This window comes from Oncorhynchus kisutch, linkage group LG12, assembly GCF_002021735.2.
Source record: "Oncorhynchus kisutch isolate 150728-3 linkage group LG12, Okis_V2, whole genome shotgun sequence".
Taxonomy (NCBI): Eukaryota; Metazoa; Chordata; class Actinopteri; order Salmoniformes; family Salmonidae; genus Oncorhynchus; species Oncorhynchus kisutch.
Genome location: NC_034185.2, coordinates 54,965,404 through 54,986,093, shown reverse-complemented (window position 1 = coordinate 54,986,093; position 20,690 = coordinate 54,965,404). Strand labels below are relative to the sequence as shown.

General features: G+C 43.6%; 1 protein-coding gene across 1 annotated transcript in view; it reads right to left on the bottom strand.

Moving 5' to 3' along the window:
• LOC109901284 (vascular endothelial growth factor C) overlaps nt 1-20,690 on the bottom strand; it is a 53,395-nt gene that overhangs the window by 11,488 nt on the left and 21,217 nt on the right. Inside the window, exons 2-5 of the mRNA XM_020497331.2 lie at nt 16,292-16,511; nt 15,802-15,992; nt 9,506-9,645; nt 268-380 (exon numbers count right to left, since the gene is read on the bottom strand). Coding sequence (XP_020352920.1) covers nt 268-380; nt 9,506-9,645; nt 15,802-15,992; nt 16,292-16,511 — 664 coding nt within the window. The remainder of the gene's footprint in view (nt 1-267; nt 381-9,505; nt 9,646-15,801; nt 15,993-16,291; nt 16,512-20,690) is intronic.

Here is a 20,690-nt window from a genome sequence, read left to right as displayed (position 1 = left end):
CTAATTCAGTCTAATAAGCGGTAATTCAGTCTAATACGCAGTAGCTAATTCAGTCTGATAAACGGTAATTCAGTCTAATAAGCAGTAGCTAATTCAGTCTAATAAGCGGTAATTCAGTCTAATACGCAGTAGCTAATTCAGTCTGATAAACGGTAATTCAGTCTAATAAGAGGTAATTCAGTCTAATAAGCGGTAATTCAGTCTAATAAGTGGTAATTCAGTTGTGCAACAAGTGCAGTATCAGCATCAGTACGAGGGCCTACTCACCCGAGTGTTGTATCTGGGGCGGGGGAGGGGTGTCGCGTTGCACCGCCATACATCTGCACAAGCGGTTGCTCCAGCTGTGGTTCTTTGGGCAGGTTTTATTGGCTACCAGACATCTGTAAGGGGAAAACAGTTATTAGCATTAGAAGAGGAGGAAACCGACAGACAGAGGCTGCTGACCAGAGCCATATGGGCCCTGGTCAAAAGTAGTGCACTGTATAGGGAATAGGGTGCCATTTGGGTGCCAGTAGCTGGAGAGGGAATTCCTCACTTCATCGACATTCATTAACCTGGCCCAAACGACACTAAGCTATGTAGCATTTGATGTTGTTTTGGTTGTTGGATGAAATGTGACAGGGCTGGACTGATAGGGCTATTTTAAGGGTTTTCAGCACATCTATCTTAGAGTGAGAGTGAACAAGCCAATTGGGTCTGATGACATGAAACATTTCTGCCCCCTTAAAGATAAGAGGGATGCTGATTGGCTGAGTTTAGACAAACAACCATCAAAGAGAGAGGACTCTCGGGAAGACATCAATGGACAGCAATGGGAAAAAAGTAAGAAGAATATATTTGGTAGCCTAGTAAACATTGGTTAGCATTGGTAAGACCCTTCACTTTAGATTAGAGCTGCATTCACCTCTTCTTGAGCTTCCTTCCACTCCACATAGTAATACTTTAGAACGTAGCACTTCAATCGCCCGGATCTGTCAACAAGGATGATCATTTAGGGGGAGGAAAGTGAAAAGGATCAAAACCGGAGACACTGTCTGTCGCTCTAACTCGAAGCACATGGTGAGGCTGGCACACACGCCACATGATTCTGATTCTGACTCTCTCTCTCTCTCTCTCTCTCTCTCTCTCTTTCTCCCTCCCTACTCACACACTTTCCATTGGCTTTCCATTGACAAAACACATTCAACAAATGACTGACCATCGTGGCCAGCGTGTTTCACACGCACATCTGACACTTGCCAGACCAATATGGGTCTATTTAGTTTTTGACATTTCTGATATCATCCACTTCGGAGCCCAGTGCTTTGCTTTTTCTCATACTGTTACACATGAGGCTAGACCACTGCTGAGAATCCAGTTGAAATCACATACTGGCAACCGACCCACACAGACTTTATCAGAGCCAGTGTCATGCTGCATCCATCTGCCTTGTTGCTCTGAGACAAACGCGCGTCTCGTGCTACAGTGCAACCGCTGGCCAGTGGAAGCACGGCCGCATTCCGAGCTGAACTTGATTCTGGCTGCTTCAACTGCTGTGAAAGAAAAGGGATAGCTCTCAGCAGGGTGGAGTTGTGGGGTGAAATGTTTGCACTATTGAAGATGCATTTAAAACACGTCAACTCTATATAAGCTTCATATGGAGAAGGACTGTTGTTATGCCTCATCTAACCCACATGAATGCAACAGCAGTAGAATTGCAAGAGCTTGGACACAAAAATAAAATGGCAGTATATCCAGTTAAAATGTATTGAAGTGAATTGGTATTTACACTGAACATACTGAGGAGTATTTCTGTCTGTTATACAGCCCTTTTGTGGGGAAAAACGGATTCTGATTGGCTGCACCCATGGCTGCGCCCCTGCCCCGTCATGTGAAATCCATAGATTACGGACTAATGCATTTATTTCAATTGATGAATTTACTTATAGGAACTGCACTGAAAAGAGAACCACATTAGCTCCATTCAGCCTCTGAAGAGAGAGCCAACAAATAGCACCTAGCGCCTCTATGGGGGATCGTTGTTGTCATCCTTTCAAGAGGGTGGAGAATATGAATGGAGCAGGTGGGAACGGTAAAGAAAACAAGTGTATGAAACGAATGATTGCGTTTACTTTCCGGTGTGCTACACACAAGGGTAGGTGCTGTCCTAGAGCTGAGGTTTCCGCTGTAGCTCCTGGAACTCACACTTGAAGCTTCATGTGTTTAGGTGCAAAAATCCTAACAAACTCTACTACCCTCAGCATGGAACATTCCTAAACAGTTTGATAAAGCTGCGTTCGACGCACACTTGCGTAACTAGCCACCGTACTGTGAGTGCATGCAGGTCTAAGGCTTCATTCGACGTGCAGTACAACTGTGTAAAGTGTTACAGTGCATTCAGCTGGTCAGTGCAGTTGAAAAGGCATCCGTAAGGTCAAACCCACTGTTAAAAAACAGGCCTCTGGTTCAGTAAAATATCCTTTTTCTATAACTCTGTCCTGAGGAAATGCCAACCATACACAAGCTGTGCGAGAGGCAAACTAACGGCTTGACAGTGGAACTTAAACTTTTTTTCTCCATGAAAATGTAGACCATTTGTTTCCTCATGGAAGTGAAAAAGCAGGTCTTACCCTTCTCTGGTAGTGATTTATGACTCTCCCCCTCCATCTCAACCTCCGTCTCCCCCTCAGTCTCTACATCCGTTTCCCCCTCCGTCTCCCCCTCTGCTCTGGCAGTTTGATTTAAATGGTCCAGTCATGGCAGCTCAACGAACGACCAGGGCATCACCCTCAATATCACCCAAATATCAGACCTGATCTGTAAAATATCACCCCAAAATCAAACTTGATCTCTAATATATCACCCCAATATCAGATCTGATCTCAAATATACTGTTTCACCCCAATATCAGACCTAATCTCTAATATATCACCCCAATATCAGCCCCAGCAGGCAGGGGTTCAGCCTCAAGCTGACTGAGTCCACTATAAGGGATAGGAGGACCCAGACCCATGCCCCGCTCCAAGCCGCCAATCCCTGCCCCGAGAAGCTCCCCCTCACCTTTGCACCGAGCCCCACTGAGAAAGTGGACAGGTGTAACAGCTAAGGTTACCCCCTCTCTGCGATTGATTGAGCCCCCTTTGTCGGGGGGTGAGGGAGTGAGACAAGTGGCACGGTCAGGGGTTTATCATACACAAACGTTCAGGTAGGCCTGGGAGTCAGGTAGGGAGGCATGAAGCCTCCTTCAACTTCCCCATCTCACGTTCTTGCCCTCTCACCTCTTTCCTTCTCTCTGCCTTCTTCTCCCCAGGTCTAAGATCATCATGTCTTTAAATGGAGGTCCTGTCTGATATATGACCCTGGTACAACATTCTGTCAACGGAGGGCGTTGGGGTGAGTAAGGGGGATGGGCGGGCACTTTCATTATGGAAATCCCCGCAATAACAACATTTGTCAGGCCTCTTTGAGGTCAGAACCTCTGAAACTCCAAAAACATATCTGAGACATTCCACAATTGGTGTGCTAATCACAGTAAGCATCCATATGCTTGAAAGCAGGGGCGCTACTTTCGTTTTAGAAGTGGGGGGGACATAATTCATAATTTTTTTTATCCAGTCAGACAAACACTCCAAACAGCTTACCCGACCTTTCGGCGGCATCCGCATGGCCCTAAAGCACACAGTTGCCTTGTTTTGTATCACATTCCAATGATAAAACTGTCCCCCCCGTCCCCAGTGAAAGTTGTGCCCCTGCTTGAAAGTGAAGAGTGAGCTTAGTCGACCTGATAACAAATTACAGTTAGTGGTTAGAGCACTTCAGAAAAAATTTACTGTTTTGAATTCACAAAAGCATTCGTTTCAAATGCAACAATGGAAACAGATCTTGGCTAAATTAAAGTTTTGTGTTGATTATCTACGGAAAACAACAACATATCCTTTTGACTATTTATTTGAAATAAAAGTTGCCATGAAACGGCCCAGTGGCAGCTCTACACGTTTGAGGGACTGTCAATGTGCTTTCGATTACCATCCTCTCAGTGGCTTAAGCAGACACCACATTCCAAAGGGCTGAAAAAAGAACGAAAATCACCCTCCTGACATGTTTGTGGCTTCGTAGGAAGACACGTAATCCGATTAACAACACGTGCACTGTGCACCTTTCATAACACACAACAGACGTGTCCGTTTAGACAGCCAAGGTGTCACCCACCCCCCTTGATAATACATAGGCTGGGGTAATCCCAGGAACATGTTAGTTCTTCTTCAGCCAGGAAGAAGAACTACTGCATGTGATTTGATTAATATAGTACAACTACTGTCTATACTTCATATCAAGATGGGATTTGTATGTGGTATGTGCAGACCTCTGGTATGTGTTGTTTTGATTCATACAGCAAATCAAATACTGTCTATATTTGCTATGAGAAATGGATTGGTATGTTCAGGGCCTGCTCTGGAATGTGATGAATTTTAAATGAATAATAACTGTGTGCATACAATAGAAGGTAGACTACGTGTTAGCGGGCTATCAACATGATTTAGTAGCTTTTATTATGTTAAATTGATCTGGTGATATAGAGCATCACTGTACATAATGTTATATTTTATAGCTCTGCAGTCTTGGCGGTAGCTGCTGTAATGTCATTTCCTGCTCCAATTTATGGCACAGGTCTACAGAGTACGTTCGTCAGCATTCCATATGCCAACGTCCTCTTCTTGAATAGGTCCCCCATCAAATGTCCATCTGTAAAACTAGCTACGCATCTGTTGCAAAAAGCCTTAATCTTTCAGAGTAGAAAGACTAGCTTCACTCAACATTTTACCCACACATACTGTACAAGCTCAAGCAAAGATATTTATCTTTTAAAATAGGAGGAACAAAGCTTCAGCAGCACATCTGTGTTACGTCTCTTGACATCAAGCGTTTTATTGGCACTGAGTTTTTTCCCCCACCGACTGACGGACAGCCGCACGCCAGGATAAACGTCATCTTAGATAACGGATGGGGTGCCCTTTGAGCTCCTCCTCGCTCCTCTCGCTCGGGTAACGGCTAACTGTTTATCCTGCGGTATCCCAGAGAGAGATTTTTATTTTCATTACGCCTGTGAGTAACTCCCAAATTCTCCATCCCAAAGAACAAGCAAGTGAGCGTGAAACTCTTAGCCAACTTTTCGTAATTATTACCAGTCTTTTCACCTCACACACACTCTATTATTTGACATTTGAGGAATTGGGATGACCTTACACTCTCAAGTTGAAAGCATTTCTCTTCATTCTGAAGAGTAGCTCATCTCTCTAATGGTTTATTATGTCCAGTATGTGTGAGGGCAGAGAGCTCCTTCTTTGGCACTTAGCCCTGGGTCTTGATCAGTAACATTAGACCACATTGTGTTAACGCTGGCAGCCTACAGACTACTATATGATCACGAGATGTTGCCATTCAGACAACAGCATTCTCCGTAGGTTTTGATACGTGTCTATTTATATGACAACAGAACTGGCCAACATGTATTAGACTACCATTCCGTAGCATCTCCTTGTGATTTTTCTACTGATATCAATAGGTGAGATCCTTACACATGTTGAGAGACCTGTGCTTGTAATGGTCTGTGTGTCCTGAGCATTCACAACAGTTAAGAGTAAAGGTCCATGGAAAAGAACCGCAGAGAAACAGACCAGAGAAAGATCAGAGCTCTACTACTGGACCCACGGGTCTGTATCAGTCTTTAGCAGCTAGCTGAATCCGCAGACCAAACTAATCAATTATTATATGCCCTCACATCTTAATTTGGTCCTATTTCTGTGATCCAGAATAATTCTGGGGATGGATTGGTCTAGACTAGACTCCATTAGGTCACTTTTAGACGTTGTATACAGCTTTAATGCCTCTATATCCGCAATCATAACATAAACTGTTGCTGCTATGTAACCATACCCCCACTGGAGCTACAGGCAGAAAGGAATGGTGGAAAGAGACACCCCTTAGTGTCAAGGCAAAGAAGAAAAACACAAGGGATGTGTCCCAAATGGCACCCTATTCCCTATATAGGGCACTACTTTTGATTAGAGCCAAATGGGCCCTGGTCAAAAGTAGTGCACTATAAAGGAAAAAGGGTGCAATTTAGGATGCGTACTAGCAGAACAAAGTTCTGCTCGCCTTGGGAACATATCTGCTTCTTCTTACGCGAAGCGCTGAGCGAAGCCTGGCTATGTATGAGAGAGAGAGAGCAGCTTACTCGCCGAGGGATGATGCGTTTTCCCCTTCCCCTGCTGTAAAATATCACATAATAATAAACTGGTCTGCTGACTCTCTCTGGAAGGATAGTTCTGACAACTCCAGGACCAACTCAGGGTCTTAGGGGACGAACACTGATCATTTGTCAACTTCATTCCCTCTGAAATAAGACCTTTATTCCATCATTTGATATGTAGTGATGTCACAGCCAGATAAGTCATCATAGGCATCCTGAATATGGACTCTCAGCCATATTTGACTTAATCTTTATTTTACCAGGTAAATTGACTGAGAACACATTCTTATTTACAGCAATGGCATAAAGAGGACCAGGCATTTCAATTAGTCACGTCAGGTAAGATTCGTCAGGTAATGCTATCCTGCTACGTCAGGTAATGCTATCCATTAATCACACACAAATAAACTTTTCCATACCAAAAACACTTACATTGTAATTCATTGTGCTTCACCCTATCCTATTGATTGGCCCCTATGACACGGCTCGTGCAAAACAGCCTTGTAGCATGGCTCATATCCTGCCATAGATCTTTCAGCCAGGTAGTCACGACCTGGACCTCTGGTCTCCATCCCAAATTGCACCCTATTCCCTATGGGCCCTGGTCAAAAGTAGAGCACTATAAAAGGAATAGGGTACCATTTGTAAAGCAGCCCTGGATCTGGCTGTAGCAGGTCTCTCATCTGGGATCGATCTGCAGCTCTCTCTTGGCAATACTGTCCTCCCTGGTCGGTCACAACAACACCACAGCTTTAGGACATGGAGAATATTAGGGTTTACAGATCAATGGTGTTCCAATTGCCATTGCATTGCTAGAAGAGAGTTTTTCACCTTGGGGAATGAGTCATTTCTCGGCATGCCGGCGCATGTCAAGAATGGACGAAAGGCTAATCCTTCAGTCTGTGGGGTTGACACAAGGGCAATAAACATGTACACTATTCGCACTGTAACAGCGCAATGCCGAGCAGAAATAGAGAGCAAGATCCCTTGTTAGTATACAAAGCGCACGTATGAGACTTACAGAGATTTACAATTGATCTAAACATTGTGTCACATTAGAGACTATGAATTGACAGTACATGACATGACAAGGCCAGTGAACACGTCGGTTGGTGTTGAGTTTCTTATTTCGGTTTGAAATGAGCCACTCAATTTTGGGGCGAGGAGTTTTTCCTGAACACGTAAACTGAAACAGGTCAAACTCTGGGCCCTTGTTGAGTATACCTAGGCTCCAGAGTTATACATTGGGCCTGAGTTTTTAGCTATGAGCTCATTGTCTATAGTATATTCTAAGTGTTTATGGAGTGTTGCTCTTAAGCCTGTTTGCTTGCCTTGTGCAGCCCTGGTCTTGCTCTCCTCTCCCTGGGGTGTTGACAGGCCGTCCCCACCCTGCTGCGCCTTATATCACCACTGTTACTGCTACTGTAAGTGCTACTGCTACTGTTAGTGCTACTGCTACTACTACTAGTAGTACTACAGCTACTACTACTGTTACTGCTTCTACTACTACTACTGCCACTGCTAATGCTATTACTATTACTACTGCTACTACTATTGCTACTGCTACTGCTACTACTACTACTACTGCTATTAGTAGTGCTACTGCTACTAGTAGTGCTACTGCTAGGGCTACTGCTACTACTACTGCTACTGCTATTACTACTGATATTACTAGTGCTACTGCTAGTGTTACTGCTACTGCTACTACTACTGCTACTACTAGTGATACTGCTAATACTAATGCTACAACTGCTGCTACTTCTACTGCTACTGCTTCTACTACTGCTACTGCTACTGCTACTACTACTGATACTACTAGTGCTACTGCTACAACTACTGCTACTGCTATTACTACTGATAATACTAGTGCTACTGCTACTGTTACTGCTATTGCTTCTACTACTGCTACTGCTACTACTACTGCTACTACTACTACTGCTACTACTACTGCTACTACTACTACTACTACTACTACTGCTACTACTACTACTATTGCTACTGCTTGGTGGAAAACCTCTAGATTCATGTACCCTACTGTAGAAGAAGGACTGCTCTAAGTCTGGTGGAGGCTCTGGAAACAATATTGTCTCCCGACTTGTTCTGATTTGGCCAAACAGTTAACATCCCAGTTAACTCTCCGACCCGCTCCCAGAAAACGACTGTATGTAAACACGGCTTAATGTACAGTACGTGTGGGGGCGTGAGACTGGGGGCCAGGCTAGGTGTTCGGGTCCGGGGCCAAGTCTACACTCCTCTGCTCCTCTGACGTAAACACAGCAGACAGACAAGACGAGAAGCTGTCTGTCGTGTAATCTCCCGTGTAACCTCTTGCTCACAATATGTTAAGTCATGCTTCTGGACGTTTACTGCAGGAGTAGCAACATCTCATCTTTACATCAACCAAGTGGGTGCTGCACAGGTGTGTGTATGATGGAGGAAATGACACTAGCTCTAATTATGTAAAAGTGATTTCAGGTCTGGTGACAGAAACGCAATCCTTTAAACTGTCCTCATTCCACATAGTGACTATGCACTCAGTCCATAATGCTCCACAGTGCACTGCCCTGCCTAAATGGAAAGTTAATCACGGTTCACTGCTGGGATTTCCTGTAGTAGCACCTCTTATATCAACACACTGACAGGAAGCCTTCACAGCACAGGAACAATAGGTGTCCACACTAAATTGGCCAATATGAACCTCTATATCCGTTCAAGGGAAAATACTGATGCTGTACAACATAAGGCAACCTCCCACTGTATCCAAAACACACACAACCCTTTCACCACATATACTCCCAATAAAGAGAAGCAGAATCCAGGAACTGACTGGAAAAACTGAGCGAGTTTGTTGGAACTGGGGACTTTTGGTTAGCATGCTGACAGCAGAGACGATATCCTAAGTTTCTTGGTGCGAGAACGAGCTCTTTGCAGGCTTAAATACACCCGCAACATCTTGCAAACTGTTCTTGAAGTGTATTTCCTGTCCTGTGGTGGACAATGCTTCCTTCTCACTTTCTGGGCATTTGGAAAAGTCCCTGTGACAGATATCTGCTAGAACGCTTTTAGCAGTTAATTCAACGGACCCAATGTACTGGATGTGAAAACACAAGGCATAGACTGGATTAGGAATCCAGAAAAAGGCACTAGAAGAGGCCTATATAAGAAGATACTTTACAGAACTCCTCCTACTATCACTATTACCCCTAACTCCTACAGGGGTAGGACCAGATCAACATAGCTAAGTTAGAGGACTGGATTAAGAAAAGGAACACTTACTCTGGTAGAGATCGTCGTATGATGGAGTGTACTTGTCTGTAGGCGTCCAGTTTGGACAGACAATTGCACACGGTGTGGTTGGCAAAGCTGATCGTCACTAGGTTGTTATTTGTACTGCTGGAAACTGTGATTTCAAACAGCTAGGAGAAACAGAGAGAGAAAATGAGTCAAGTAACAGATATTGGGACTTTTAGACAGTTTTCTTTAGTCAACATAATGGTGTAACCTACAATGAATAGTGGTTTTCAGACATTTATGAGAGAAAAAAAAACAATTATCAAGCAACTGACATAGATAATAGTACTTTGTAGGACCCGTATTTGTCTAGTTGATGTCACGGCGCAACCAAACTTGATGATCAACCTTTTGCCACAGTTTCTTTGCAGCATTCTAGTCAGAACCATTTCAGGGTTGAAGATGAAATCGAAAAACAACCAGATAAGTGAGGCTAAGAATGGGGCATGTTGTGCAACTCTAAATTCGCAGACCCCTGACACACAACCACACGGTGTATAAACTCTCTAATCACTAATACAGACAACATTGAAGTGCATGGGATAGCAGCCATGAAAAAGGGAATGAGGTAAGAGAGCTTGTTTTTATGAGTGTCGGCAGGAGCTTTCTGTATCACGCCTTGATCAATTAAACACTATTCATTGAGGTTACTCAGTCCTAGGGCCGCATAGGGAGGAATGGAGTAGACTCAAGCAGTGATTGAGAGCGAGTCTCTGAATGGCCATTGGCCCCCAAAGCATGAATAGCAAACAAACGTCTCTGTGACTTGAATACAGACTTTTCTTCCCTTCAACGTTTCAAGTCAGTCCACATTCACTCCCCAAAAAATAACAGGCCACTCAATGAGGACTATAGTCCTTTTGGATTATTAAAACTGACCTAAGCAATCGCCCCGATCCTCCACCTGGCAGACATGTTACCAAGGCAGCCCAGTCTGATTAGTCTCAGCACCTTGGCATGGGCTTTGGCGGAGGCCATTCCAGCTTCCTTTTAAGAAAGCGGTAAAACCTGACAAATGCCCCCGCAATAAATACTGCAACCCTTATCCCAATACATTGATGAGATTGGGAATGGTTTATATGTGAGGGGAATACCCGGGAATACCAAAAATACTGTAATGACGGGATGATCTGACCCCCATGCCCTAACGTCGCCCCAGAAAGTCCTCCCTGGGGACAGGGAGGGGTGCTTCCCTACCTTCCCCTACCCGCCCCTCCTTCCCATCCACATCCGGCTCCTTACAGCCGTGCTTATGCACTTACACTGCATCACCCCCCCCCCCCCCCCCCCCCGTTCTAAAGACAACACACTAACCCCTCGTTAGGCTGGCAACGTACATGAGAGAAATTCCTTAAGGCGTCTTGATGTACTGTACCTAACAATGGACTCACATCTAGGGAAAGAAAGTGAGCACTACCAAAGAGCTGTCTTAAAGAACACTCCCACTGTACCCACAGAATAGTTAATTGAGGGCAGAGGAAAGAAATTATTAAAATCAACTATCCGTAAAATCAACTAGCGATGCTCAAATAAAATAAAATAAAATGTTATTGGTCACATACACATGGTTAGCAGATGTTAATGCGAGTGTAGCGAAATGCTTGTGCTTCCAGTACCGACCGTGCAGTAATATCTAACAAGTAATCTAACACATTTCACAAAGACTACCTTATACACACAAATGTAAAGGGATGAATGAGAATATGTACACTTGAAGTCGGAAGTTTACATACACCTTAGCCAAATACATTTAAACTCAGTTTTTCACAATTCCTGACATTTAATCCTAGTAAAAATGTCCCTGTCTTAGGTCAGTTAGGATCACCACTTTATTTTAAGAGTGTGAAATGTCAGATTAAGAGTAGAGAGAATGATTTATTTCAGGTTTAATTTCTTTCATCACATTCCCAATTGGTCAGAAAGTTACATACACTCAATTAGTATTTGGTAGCATTGCCTTTAAATTGTTAAACTTGGGTCAAGTGTTTCGGGTAGCCTTCCACAAGCTTCCCACAATAAATTGGGTGAATTTTGGCCCAATCCTCCTGACAGAGCTGGTGTAACTGAAACAGGTTTGTAGGCCTCCTTGCTCGCACACGCTTTTAAAGTTTTGCCCACAAATTCTCTATAGGAAGGGTGTCAGGGCTTTGTGATGGCCACTCCAATACTTTGACTTTGTTGTCGTTAAGCCATTTTGCACAACTTTGGAAGTATGCTTGGGGTCATTGTCCATTTGGAAGACCCATTTGGAAGACCCATTTGGAAGACCCATTTGGAAGACCCATTTGTGACCAAGCTTTAACTTTAACTTTAACCTGACTGATGTCTTGAGATGTTGCTTCAATATATCCACATAATTTTTTTTGCCTCATGATGCTATCTATTTGTGAAGTGCACCAGTCGCTCCTGCAACAAAGCACCCCCACAACATGATTTTGCCACCCCCGTGCTTCACAGTTGGGATGGTGTTCCTCAGCTTGCAAGCCTCCCCCTTTTTCCTCCAAACATAACGATGATCATTATGGCCAAACAATTCTTGTTTTGTTTCATCAGACCAGAGGACATTTCTCCAAAAAGTATGATCTTTGTCCCCATGTGCAGTTGCAAACCGTAGTCTGGCTTTTTTATGGCAGTTTTGGGGCAGTGGCTTCTTCCTTGCTGAGTTGCCTTTCAGGTTATGTCGATATAGGATTAGTTTTAATGTGGATGTAGATACTTTTGTACCTGTTTCCTCCAGCATCTTCACAAGGTCCTTTGCTGTTGTTCTGGGATTGATTTGCACTTTTCACACCCAAGTACATTCATCTTTAGGAGACAGAACGCGTCTCCTTCCTGAGCAGTATGATGGCTGCGTGGTCCCATGGTATTTATACTTGCGTACTATTGTTTGTACAGGTGAACATGGTACCTTCAGGCATTTGGAAATTGCTCCCAAGGATGAACCAGACTTGTGGACGTCTACAATTTATTTTCTGAGGTCTTGAATGATTTATTTTGATTTTCCCATGATGTCAAGCAAAGAGGCACTGAGTTTGAAGCTAGGCCTTGAAATACATCCACAGGTACACCTCCAATTGACTCATATAATGTCAATTAGCCTATCAGAAGCTTCTAAAGCCACAACATAATTTTCGGGAATTTTCCAAGCTGTTTAAAGTCACAGTCAACTTAGTGTATGTAAAATTCTGACCCACTGGAATTGTGATGAATTATAAGTGAAATAATCTGTCTGTAATCAATTGTTGGAAAAAGTACTTGTGTCATGCACAAAGTAGATGTCCTAACTGACTTGCCAAAACTATAGAAATTTGTGGAGTGGTTGAAAAACAACTTTTAATGACTCCAACATAAGTGTTTGTAAACTTCTGTAAACTTCCAACTGTACATATAAATATATAGAGGAGCGATGACAGTGCGGCATAGGCAAGATACGGTAGATGTTATAGAATACAGTATATACATATGAGATGGATAATGTAGGATATGTAGACATTATTAAAGTGGCGTTGTTTAAAGTGACTAGTGATACATTTATTAAATCAATTAAATTTATAAAAGTGGCAAAGAGATTTGAGTCTGTATGTTGGCAGCAGCCACTCTATGTTAGCCTGGCCACAGACCAGCCTGCCTGGCTACAGACCGTTTAACAGTCTGATGGCCTTGAGAAGCTGTTTTTCAGTCTCTCTGTCCCAGCTTTGATGCACCTGTACTGACCTCGCCTTATAGATGACAGCGGGATGAACAGGCAGTGGCTCGGGTGGTTGTTGTCCTTGATGATCTTTTTGGCCTCAGTGGCACTGTATTGTCCTCAAAGCGAGCAAAGAAGTTGTTTAATTTGTCTGGGAGCAAGACGTCAATGTCTGAACCGAGGCTGGTTTTCTTTTTGTAATCCGTGATTGACTGTAGACCCTGCCACATACGTCTCGTGTCTGAGCCGTTGAATTGCGACTCTACTTTGTTTCTATACTGACGCTTTGCTTGTTTGATTGCCTTGCAGAGGGAATAGCTACACTGTTTGTATTCGGTCACGTTTCCAGTCGCCTTGCCATGATTTAATGCGGTGGTTTACGCTTTCAGTTTTGTGCGAATGCTGCCATCAATCCACGGTTTCTGGTTAGAGAAGGTTTTAATAGTCACAGTGGGTACAACATCACGCGTGAGATTTTCTGGGCTAACAATGTAAGAAATAATACATAAGTAAACTATTTACTGCATAGTTTCCTAAGGACCTGAAGCGAGGAGACCATCTCTGTCGGCGCCATGATACTGCAGGTCACGTAAAGTAAAAGTCAGGTAAACTGTTTATTAATTAAGTTCATCTTAACTATTCAGCGAGTTAATCTGTCTGACTGCCAAACCTGTCAAACACATGAGTTGGTGGGCATAAAATAAGGTGGGCATAAAATTCGAGGCATCTAGAGAGACTTTTGATTGGCCATTAGTTCTGGTAGTGGAAATCAAACAGAGGCCTACAGACCAACCCACCTGTCCACAGACAAACCCGCCTGGCTACAGACAAACCCGCCTGGCTACAGACAAAACCGCCTGGCCACAGACCAACCCGCCTGGCCACAGACCAGCCTGCCTGGCTACAGACCGACAGATAATCCAAAGGTTGTGGGTGATGTCAGGGGGAGTAAACACAACAAGCTAGCCTTTCTCTGAGGATACCCAGTAGTAACATGAGTCAGTGGTTTAGCTATGAGTCTCCAAGTAAGCCTATCAGAGTCATCAGAGCTGTAGTTGGGCTTGTTATCAATCAAATCTGTATGGACAGAATAGCATGGAAAATACATGCTTCCATTTTCAATCTGAATCCAATCAAACGTAGTTTGTATCCAACCGCCAATGTTTAACAAGTAGTTACGTTACCAAACACATGTAGGCTATATTACTTAGCTGTGTTATTGAACTGCAGGTTTCAATTTCATTCTTGGTGCCCTGCGTCTTGCTAATGAGAGCTATGTAGAAATATAGAACCCTTTGGATGGAGAACATATGTTTTATCTGCATAGATCAGGGCACACCAGCACTCAACTGAATTGTACAGACGGGTCCTAATCTAACATCTATGCTCCCCCAGTGTCTCCTTGAATGTTGACACATACTTATTCTCTGACGCAAACACAGCATAAACCGAGACATCAGTTACTGTACCACACAGAGCAGAACCCCCCCCCCCCCCCCCCCCCACAGCAGATCACATCTCAGGGCCTTATGAGTCTAGTTCACTGGTCATAAAAAACACTACACTGTTGATTTGCACGAAAACAATTGCTCAACTATTACGGTATTTTTTTTCTGATCCCCTAAAATAGAGATCCAAATATATTGATGGTCCATGTTAATACTATACAAAAAAAATGTGTTAGGGCAGAAAATATTATAGGAAAAGCACTTAGGTTCCAGGGGTGACCAGGATTAAGTCACGTCTGTCATTGAGCTACACTTACAGAGGCTGTGGGAAGTCTCCATAGCAACATTAGCAGTCTAACAACAGTTGAAATGTTATGGCCTTGACCAGGAGGACTCAAACCCCTGACTGTGAGAGTGTCATGCTTTAAATCACACAGACTCAGAACAGCCAGGCTGGGGTCAGCCCACCCAAAATAAGTGGACAATTAAAAGAGGCCTAGCCACTAATAACTCCAACACACACACAACCTCGTGGAAGACCCCCTGCCTGCCGTTTACCCCCTGAATCAAGGTGGGACACTGAGAATGAACCCCTTACTGCCCTCAGTCTAGTAGAGAAAAACTAAGCGCAGGCTTTAAAGAAGCTATAAGCACATCAGAGTACATCCAATACGTCATTGGAATTTCCACAGATCACACTCTGTAAAAACAATGCGTTGTTTTGGCATTTTCATGCAAATCAACTAAACCATTTCTAAATCATATGAAGCAAGGCTTTAACCCAACTCCAGTCCTCAGGGGCCTGTGTGTCTAACGGTTTTCAGGTCTTGCCGTTCAACTAGTAAAATGATGATCTGTGAGGTGATCTGTGGTCAATCAATGACTTTGATTGATTGATTAAGCCCCTGGGGACAAAGCAAACCTGACGATACTGTGGCCTGTGAGGACTGAAGTTGAGTGCCGCCGCTGTTTAAGAACCCCACTCCAACATACTAGCCAACACACACACGCACACTCGCACACACACACACACACACACACACACACACACACACACACACACACACACACACACACACACACAAACACACACACACACACCACAGTCCACCCCTCCCTCTTGCGGTCCCCAGTGTGTAACTCACCGTCTTGCTGATGTAGGAGGTGCTGATGTTCAAACACTGATGCGCCTCGCTGTTGCAGCAGCCCCCACATCTGTAGACAGACACGCAGGGTGGTTTATAGAAGGTGTTTGTAGCCGCCCCAAACTCTTTCCCCACATCTAAACAAACTTCTCGTGGCATGCACTGGGTCTTTTTCCACTCTGACTCAATACCTGTTGGATGCACGTTGAGAAAATCAGACAGGAAGACCAGAGCATTAAAATGACATCATCATTCGACAAACCATGTATTGTATTGCACTTCCTGTATTGACGTCAGTCAAGGCAAGTGGCCAATCAAATGTCTTTTCTTTTTTAGGTTAAATAAATTTGTTTGCTAAAACTAAGCACTGATCTAATTGTTTGTTATAGTCAAGTGCTACTATCCTACAAGGTCAGTTGGTCAACACCCAACAAATCTAGACAGGCCAAACAGTGACAGAAAAAAGCATCTCCTGAAAACAGACACTTACTTTTCAGTGTGTCAGGGTTGAAGGGAGCACCAGCGTACGCCGGCAGTTCGCTGCGCGACCGCGTTTCTGTGGCTGTGTGTTCCCCTCTCAGGGGGAAGCGTGCGCCCCGCTTCGACCGGCAACTGAGCACTCTGTAGTAGTTAGGGTACACTATCCTCATCAGTTCCTCAACACTGGCCACGGAGCGCAGCTGCTGCTCAAGGTCTGGCTCCGACGGCTCCTGGATGGAAAGAACAGAGAGACCCTATAAGGACTGATGTACTGGTACCGTTATCACACATTAAGGACTGGGGAGAAGACATGAAGGTTGTTTGGTTTGAGGAGACCTCCCACAATAGTGTGGTGAATGATACAGACAGGGTTCACGAGGAACTGTGTTACCAGAGTCAACTCAGTCGGAGACAATATTATGATCTGATGAATTGACTTAGATCTTATTGTTATTTGTTAGGAGGAGGAAGAGTGTTTAGAAAGGAATCTCATGGTGATGGTTTTGGCTCACGGACATAGACATGTCACTAACCCCCTAGAAAGTGCAATAAATGCTTGTTTAGCCATATTGAGCCTTTTCATTGGTTGATATAGTTTGGGTTCTGCTGTGTGCTGGTGTTGGCCTTTTGGATTAAACCATTTCAATTGCATTGGTAAAGCATTTCCTGTCCTGACGGCCAACAAAGATGCAGTGGAATCAGGTGATATGCATTTTACATACAGTCTTATCCAGAGTAACTTACTGGAGTAGCTAGGGTTAAGTACCTTGCTCAAGGGCACATCGACAGATGTTTCACCCAATTGGCTCGGGGATTCGAACCAGCAACGTTTCAGTTACTGGCCCAATGCTCTTAACCACTAGGCTACCTGCCACACCGTGTGTAGGCTCTTTGAACAATCAGCCACTCATTCATTCACGGACTGCAAACCAGGCCTTAGTAGGCTCCTGTACTTGTTGATCTGCCATGACCTGCCATGAATCAGTTCAATCGACTAACTGTGTTAGTTTTACTATTCATTCCAAAACATAATTCTCATTCAATGCTGAGAATCCCTTTGTATTGCGTCGCCTTTATCAGTTGTATCAAACCACGGACCAGTATTGAAATGAAAAAAAAATAAAAAATGATAACCGCAAATAGGTGCGGAGTGAACAATGAAAAAATCCTTTAACGTACGGGCTAAGACATGATTAAAATACACCAACACGTATCGGTTACGCCTTCGGGGTGTCTACACAGTGGAGAGGCAGGCCAATACTGTCTGAACGGGTAGGGAGGCGCTACTATAGCTAATGACCTGTTCTCCTTCAACAGTAGAACCAACCCCTGGAAGACATCTGTATCCGAATCGTCTAGGACACCTTCAGCACCCGGCCGTCCCTCACCGGCCAAACAATTGACAGGCTGCTTACTCAGTAAGCCGAGCAGGGTGTTAAACGCGGCCCGGGAGTTGAGATCTTGAGCTGAAGCAGCGTCCGCAGCGAGAATGTTTCATCGTGCAGCCGTGCATCCCCCTCTCACGTAACCCTCCCTCCACCCCACCACTCCTTGGGGGATACGAGTTTGCAAAGTGTGAAAACATGAGCACTGTCTAACAGAGTGTACAGGAGTCGCCGATGAAAAGTGATACTGCTGCCTGGAACATTCCAGGAAACATGCCCAGTGACCCTCATGAGTCATGACTGATCACCCCCGATGATAACCGAAAAAGAGAGAGAAAGAAAGAGAAAACCTCCCTCACATTCGTCTCCCTTCAAGGTGTCAAAAAGCGAAAGTAAGAAAAAAAGCGGACGATAAATGTTTTTTTTTAATTTCGGACAGACTATCTGGGTAATTCATCATAGTTTATTATCCAAGAACGAGCTGGGATTATTAAATAGACATTACATTTTATTCTGTGCTGACAACCATGGATATGTAAGGTTCTTGACTCTAATTTACAGAGAACACGTCTCTTAAATGCTTGGCTTGGAGAACATGATAAATTATAAATACACATGACGTGTTTGCCCTAAAGCTTGTGGGATGTTGAGTGTTTTAAAACACGTTGACAGGATTGGCAAATTCAACAAAGACATGAACCATTATGTTTTCCCTAGTTGAGTTGTTTCCAGAGAAGGTTACTTAATAATATGTTGATTTGTCTAGTTCATCTTGTCTTCGAAGATGAGCCATGCGCTGTTTGCAAACATTTCACCCAAACGATAAGGAAGAGGGTTGAACTGAAAGGGGACGTGTTTTGCAGTTCGCAGACAATTGACAGATTGTAAACATACTGGCTGTATTATTCAGTCCAGGGAATGCTTGTGGGACTCTGATACCCACCTAAGACATGGGTTCAAGCCTTTGCTTTGACATCAGATGTCATGACTTAATAAACAAGGCAGAGCAGATAACGGGATGGAACAGCAGTTCCATCTTTTACTCCTTTATCGCCAACAGTTAACTGACAATACGACCTCAGCTCCTCTGTAATTGACATTATCCAGAAACAAAGAGAGAAAGAGCTTGACCTTTCTATCAGGTTAAAGTGGAACCTTAGAGTCGTTCATATATTGGAATCTATAGTGTACCGCCTGTACAGCGGGTGGTGCTCAACTCTGGTCCTCTAGACATGCAACATCTCTCTCCCGAGCACTGCTTCCTCATCAAAGTATCAGTTGAAGAGGCAGAATTCAATTCCTTGTAGGAAGCGGCCATTTTCCCCTTGATTTATTCAGGAAACTCAAACACCAGAGAAAGCCTGAACAAGACTATTGTATTAGACTCCTTTCATGTGTTAGTTGTCAATGGTTCTAGAGATAACACGCAATGGTCGGCTTCCTACCAGAAACAATAGACACTGTGTGTGTGTGTGTGTGTGTGTGTGTGTGTGTGTGTGTGTGTGTGTGTAAGCTTATTCACACCTTGGTCCACCCTCACGTTCTTTCACTAGGGAAAGAGGCATCTGACGTCTTAAATCAATTTGAAGTAAGACAAAGGCAAACAATGAACAAATGTATCTCCAACTAAACATTCCGTTTAACTAGAAATAGAACCCATTGTTGTTTTACTATTGACATGGGAGCACAGAGTACAGAAGACCAATATGGAAACAGAGAGTAAGGATCCACAGTGGAATGCATCCACCAGGCAGTAGACACTTGACAGTATAGTACAGTAGAAAGGCAGAACATTCGTTAGGTAGCCCTTTCCTGCAGTCAAATGACCTAGTGGCCTCATGGATGGACTGTTATTATTATTTTTCATAATTAATACACTTTTGTTTTTAAATCACGCCAATAATTCCGGTGTTTCTATGTCAAACAGTTGTGTTATATTTCAGTCTATTTTGATGTATATAAAGTATATTATTGGGATGCAAACTCAAAATGGTAATACGTTTCAACTCTATATCTGACATGGTACAGGTGTCTTCTTTTTTTTAAGCCCATAACCATGTTTGTGAGGTGTATACTTTGTTTCAAAGTAGATTTGTTTAAGACTACCAAGAAACACTGTGTGACCTTGATTTAGCCCACTGCAGTAAAAAGCTTAAAATGAATCATGTCCACCACAAAACACATCACTTTCATTTGTTCCATGCAGTTTAGAACTCTGCCAAGCAATCCCACTGATGACACTTACATTGACCACTGTTGACTAGGGTTCGTGGGGTGAAAGTTGGAAGTCACAGGATATGAATTACCGCTCGGACAGACATACAGTCCGGATAAAAGAATGTTCAAAATGTAACACATAAAACCTCAGCCAAAGTTCATTTTTTGTCAGTCCTGGTCTTCATCCAAAATGGCACAGTATACCCTTCATAGTGCAGTAAAGTAGTGCACTATATAGGGAATAGGGTGCCATTTTGGACGAATCTCTGCTGTTAGTGGAATGCACTGCCACGGGCACAGGAAGGTGAATGTATGACTGAGGGATGGTCATGGAACAGTATTGCCACACTACAAGCAGGCACAGGAAATCCTCCTGACCACTATGACAGTAATAACATGCCAGTGTGGTTTAATCATCAGCATGTGTGGTTCCAATTACCAGGCAAACATAAAAGCTGTTGTCTTTGCACTTGAATTACCTCTTAACAGTATTGCAAATTTAACTGACTTTCAATTGTTCAATTGACACCATTAGGAGGGAGTGGCTAGGGCCAGGAGTTTTCCCTGACCATGTGATCTGACCAGGAAAAACTCCAGTCCCTGGTTGCATAGATTACAACCAGGGCTGTGAGATTCCCCTAGTCAGGGAAAATGGACAATTAAACAATGTCAAGATGGAATCTTATGCGTGGGAGTTACTTTCTGTAACGAACAGGAGAAACCTGTGGCCCAAGTAATGGCCTCAGTACTGAGTTACTGGAAGGCTGCTACATCCTATACTGTACAGTACGGCTCTAGGTATTTCCT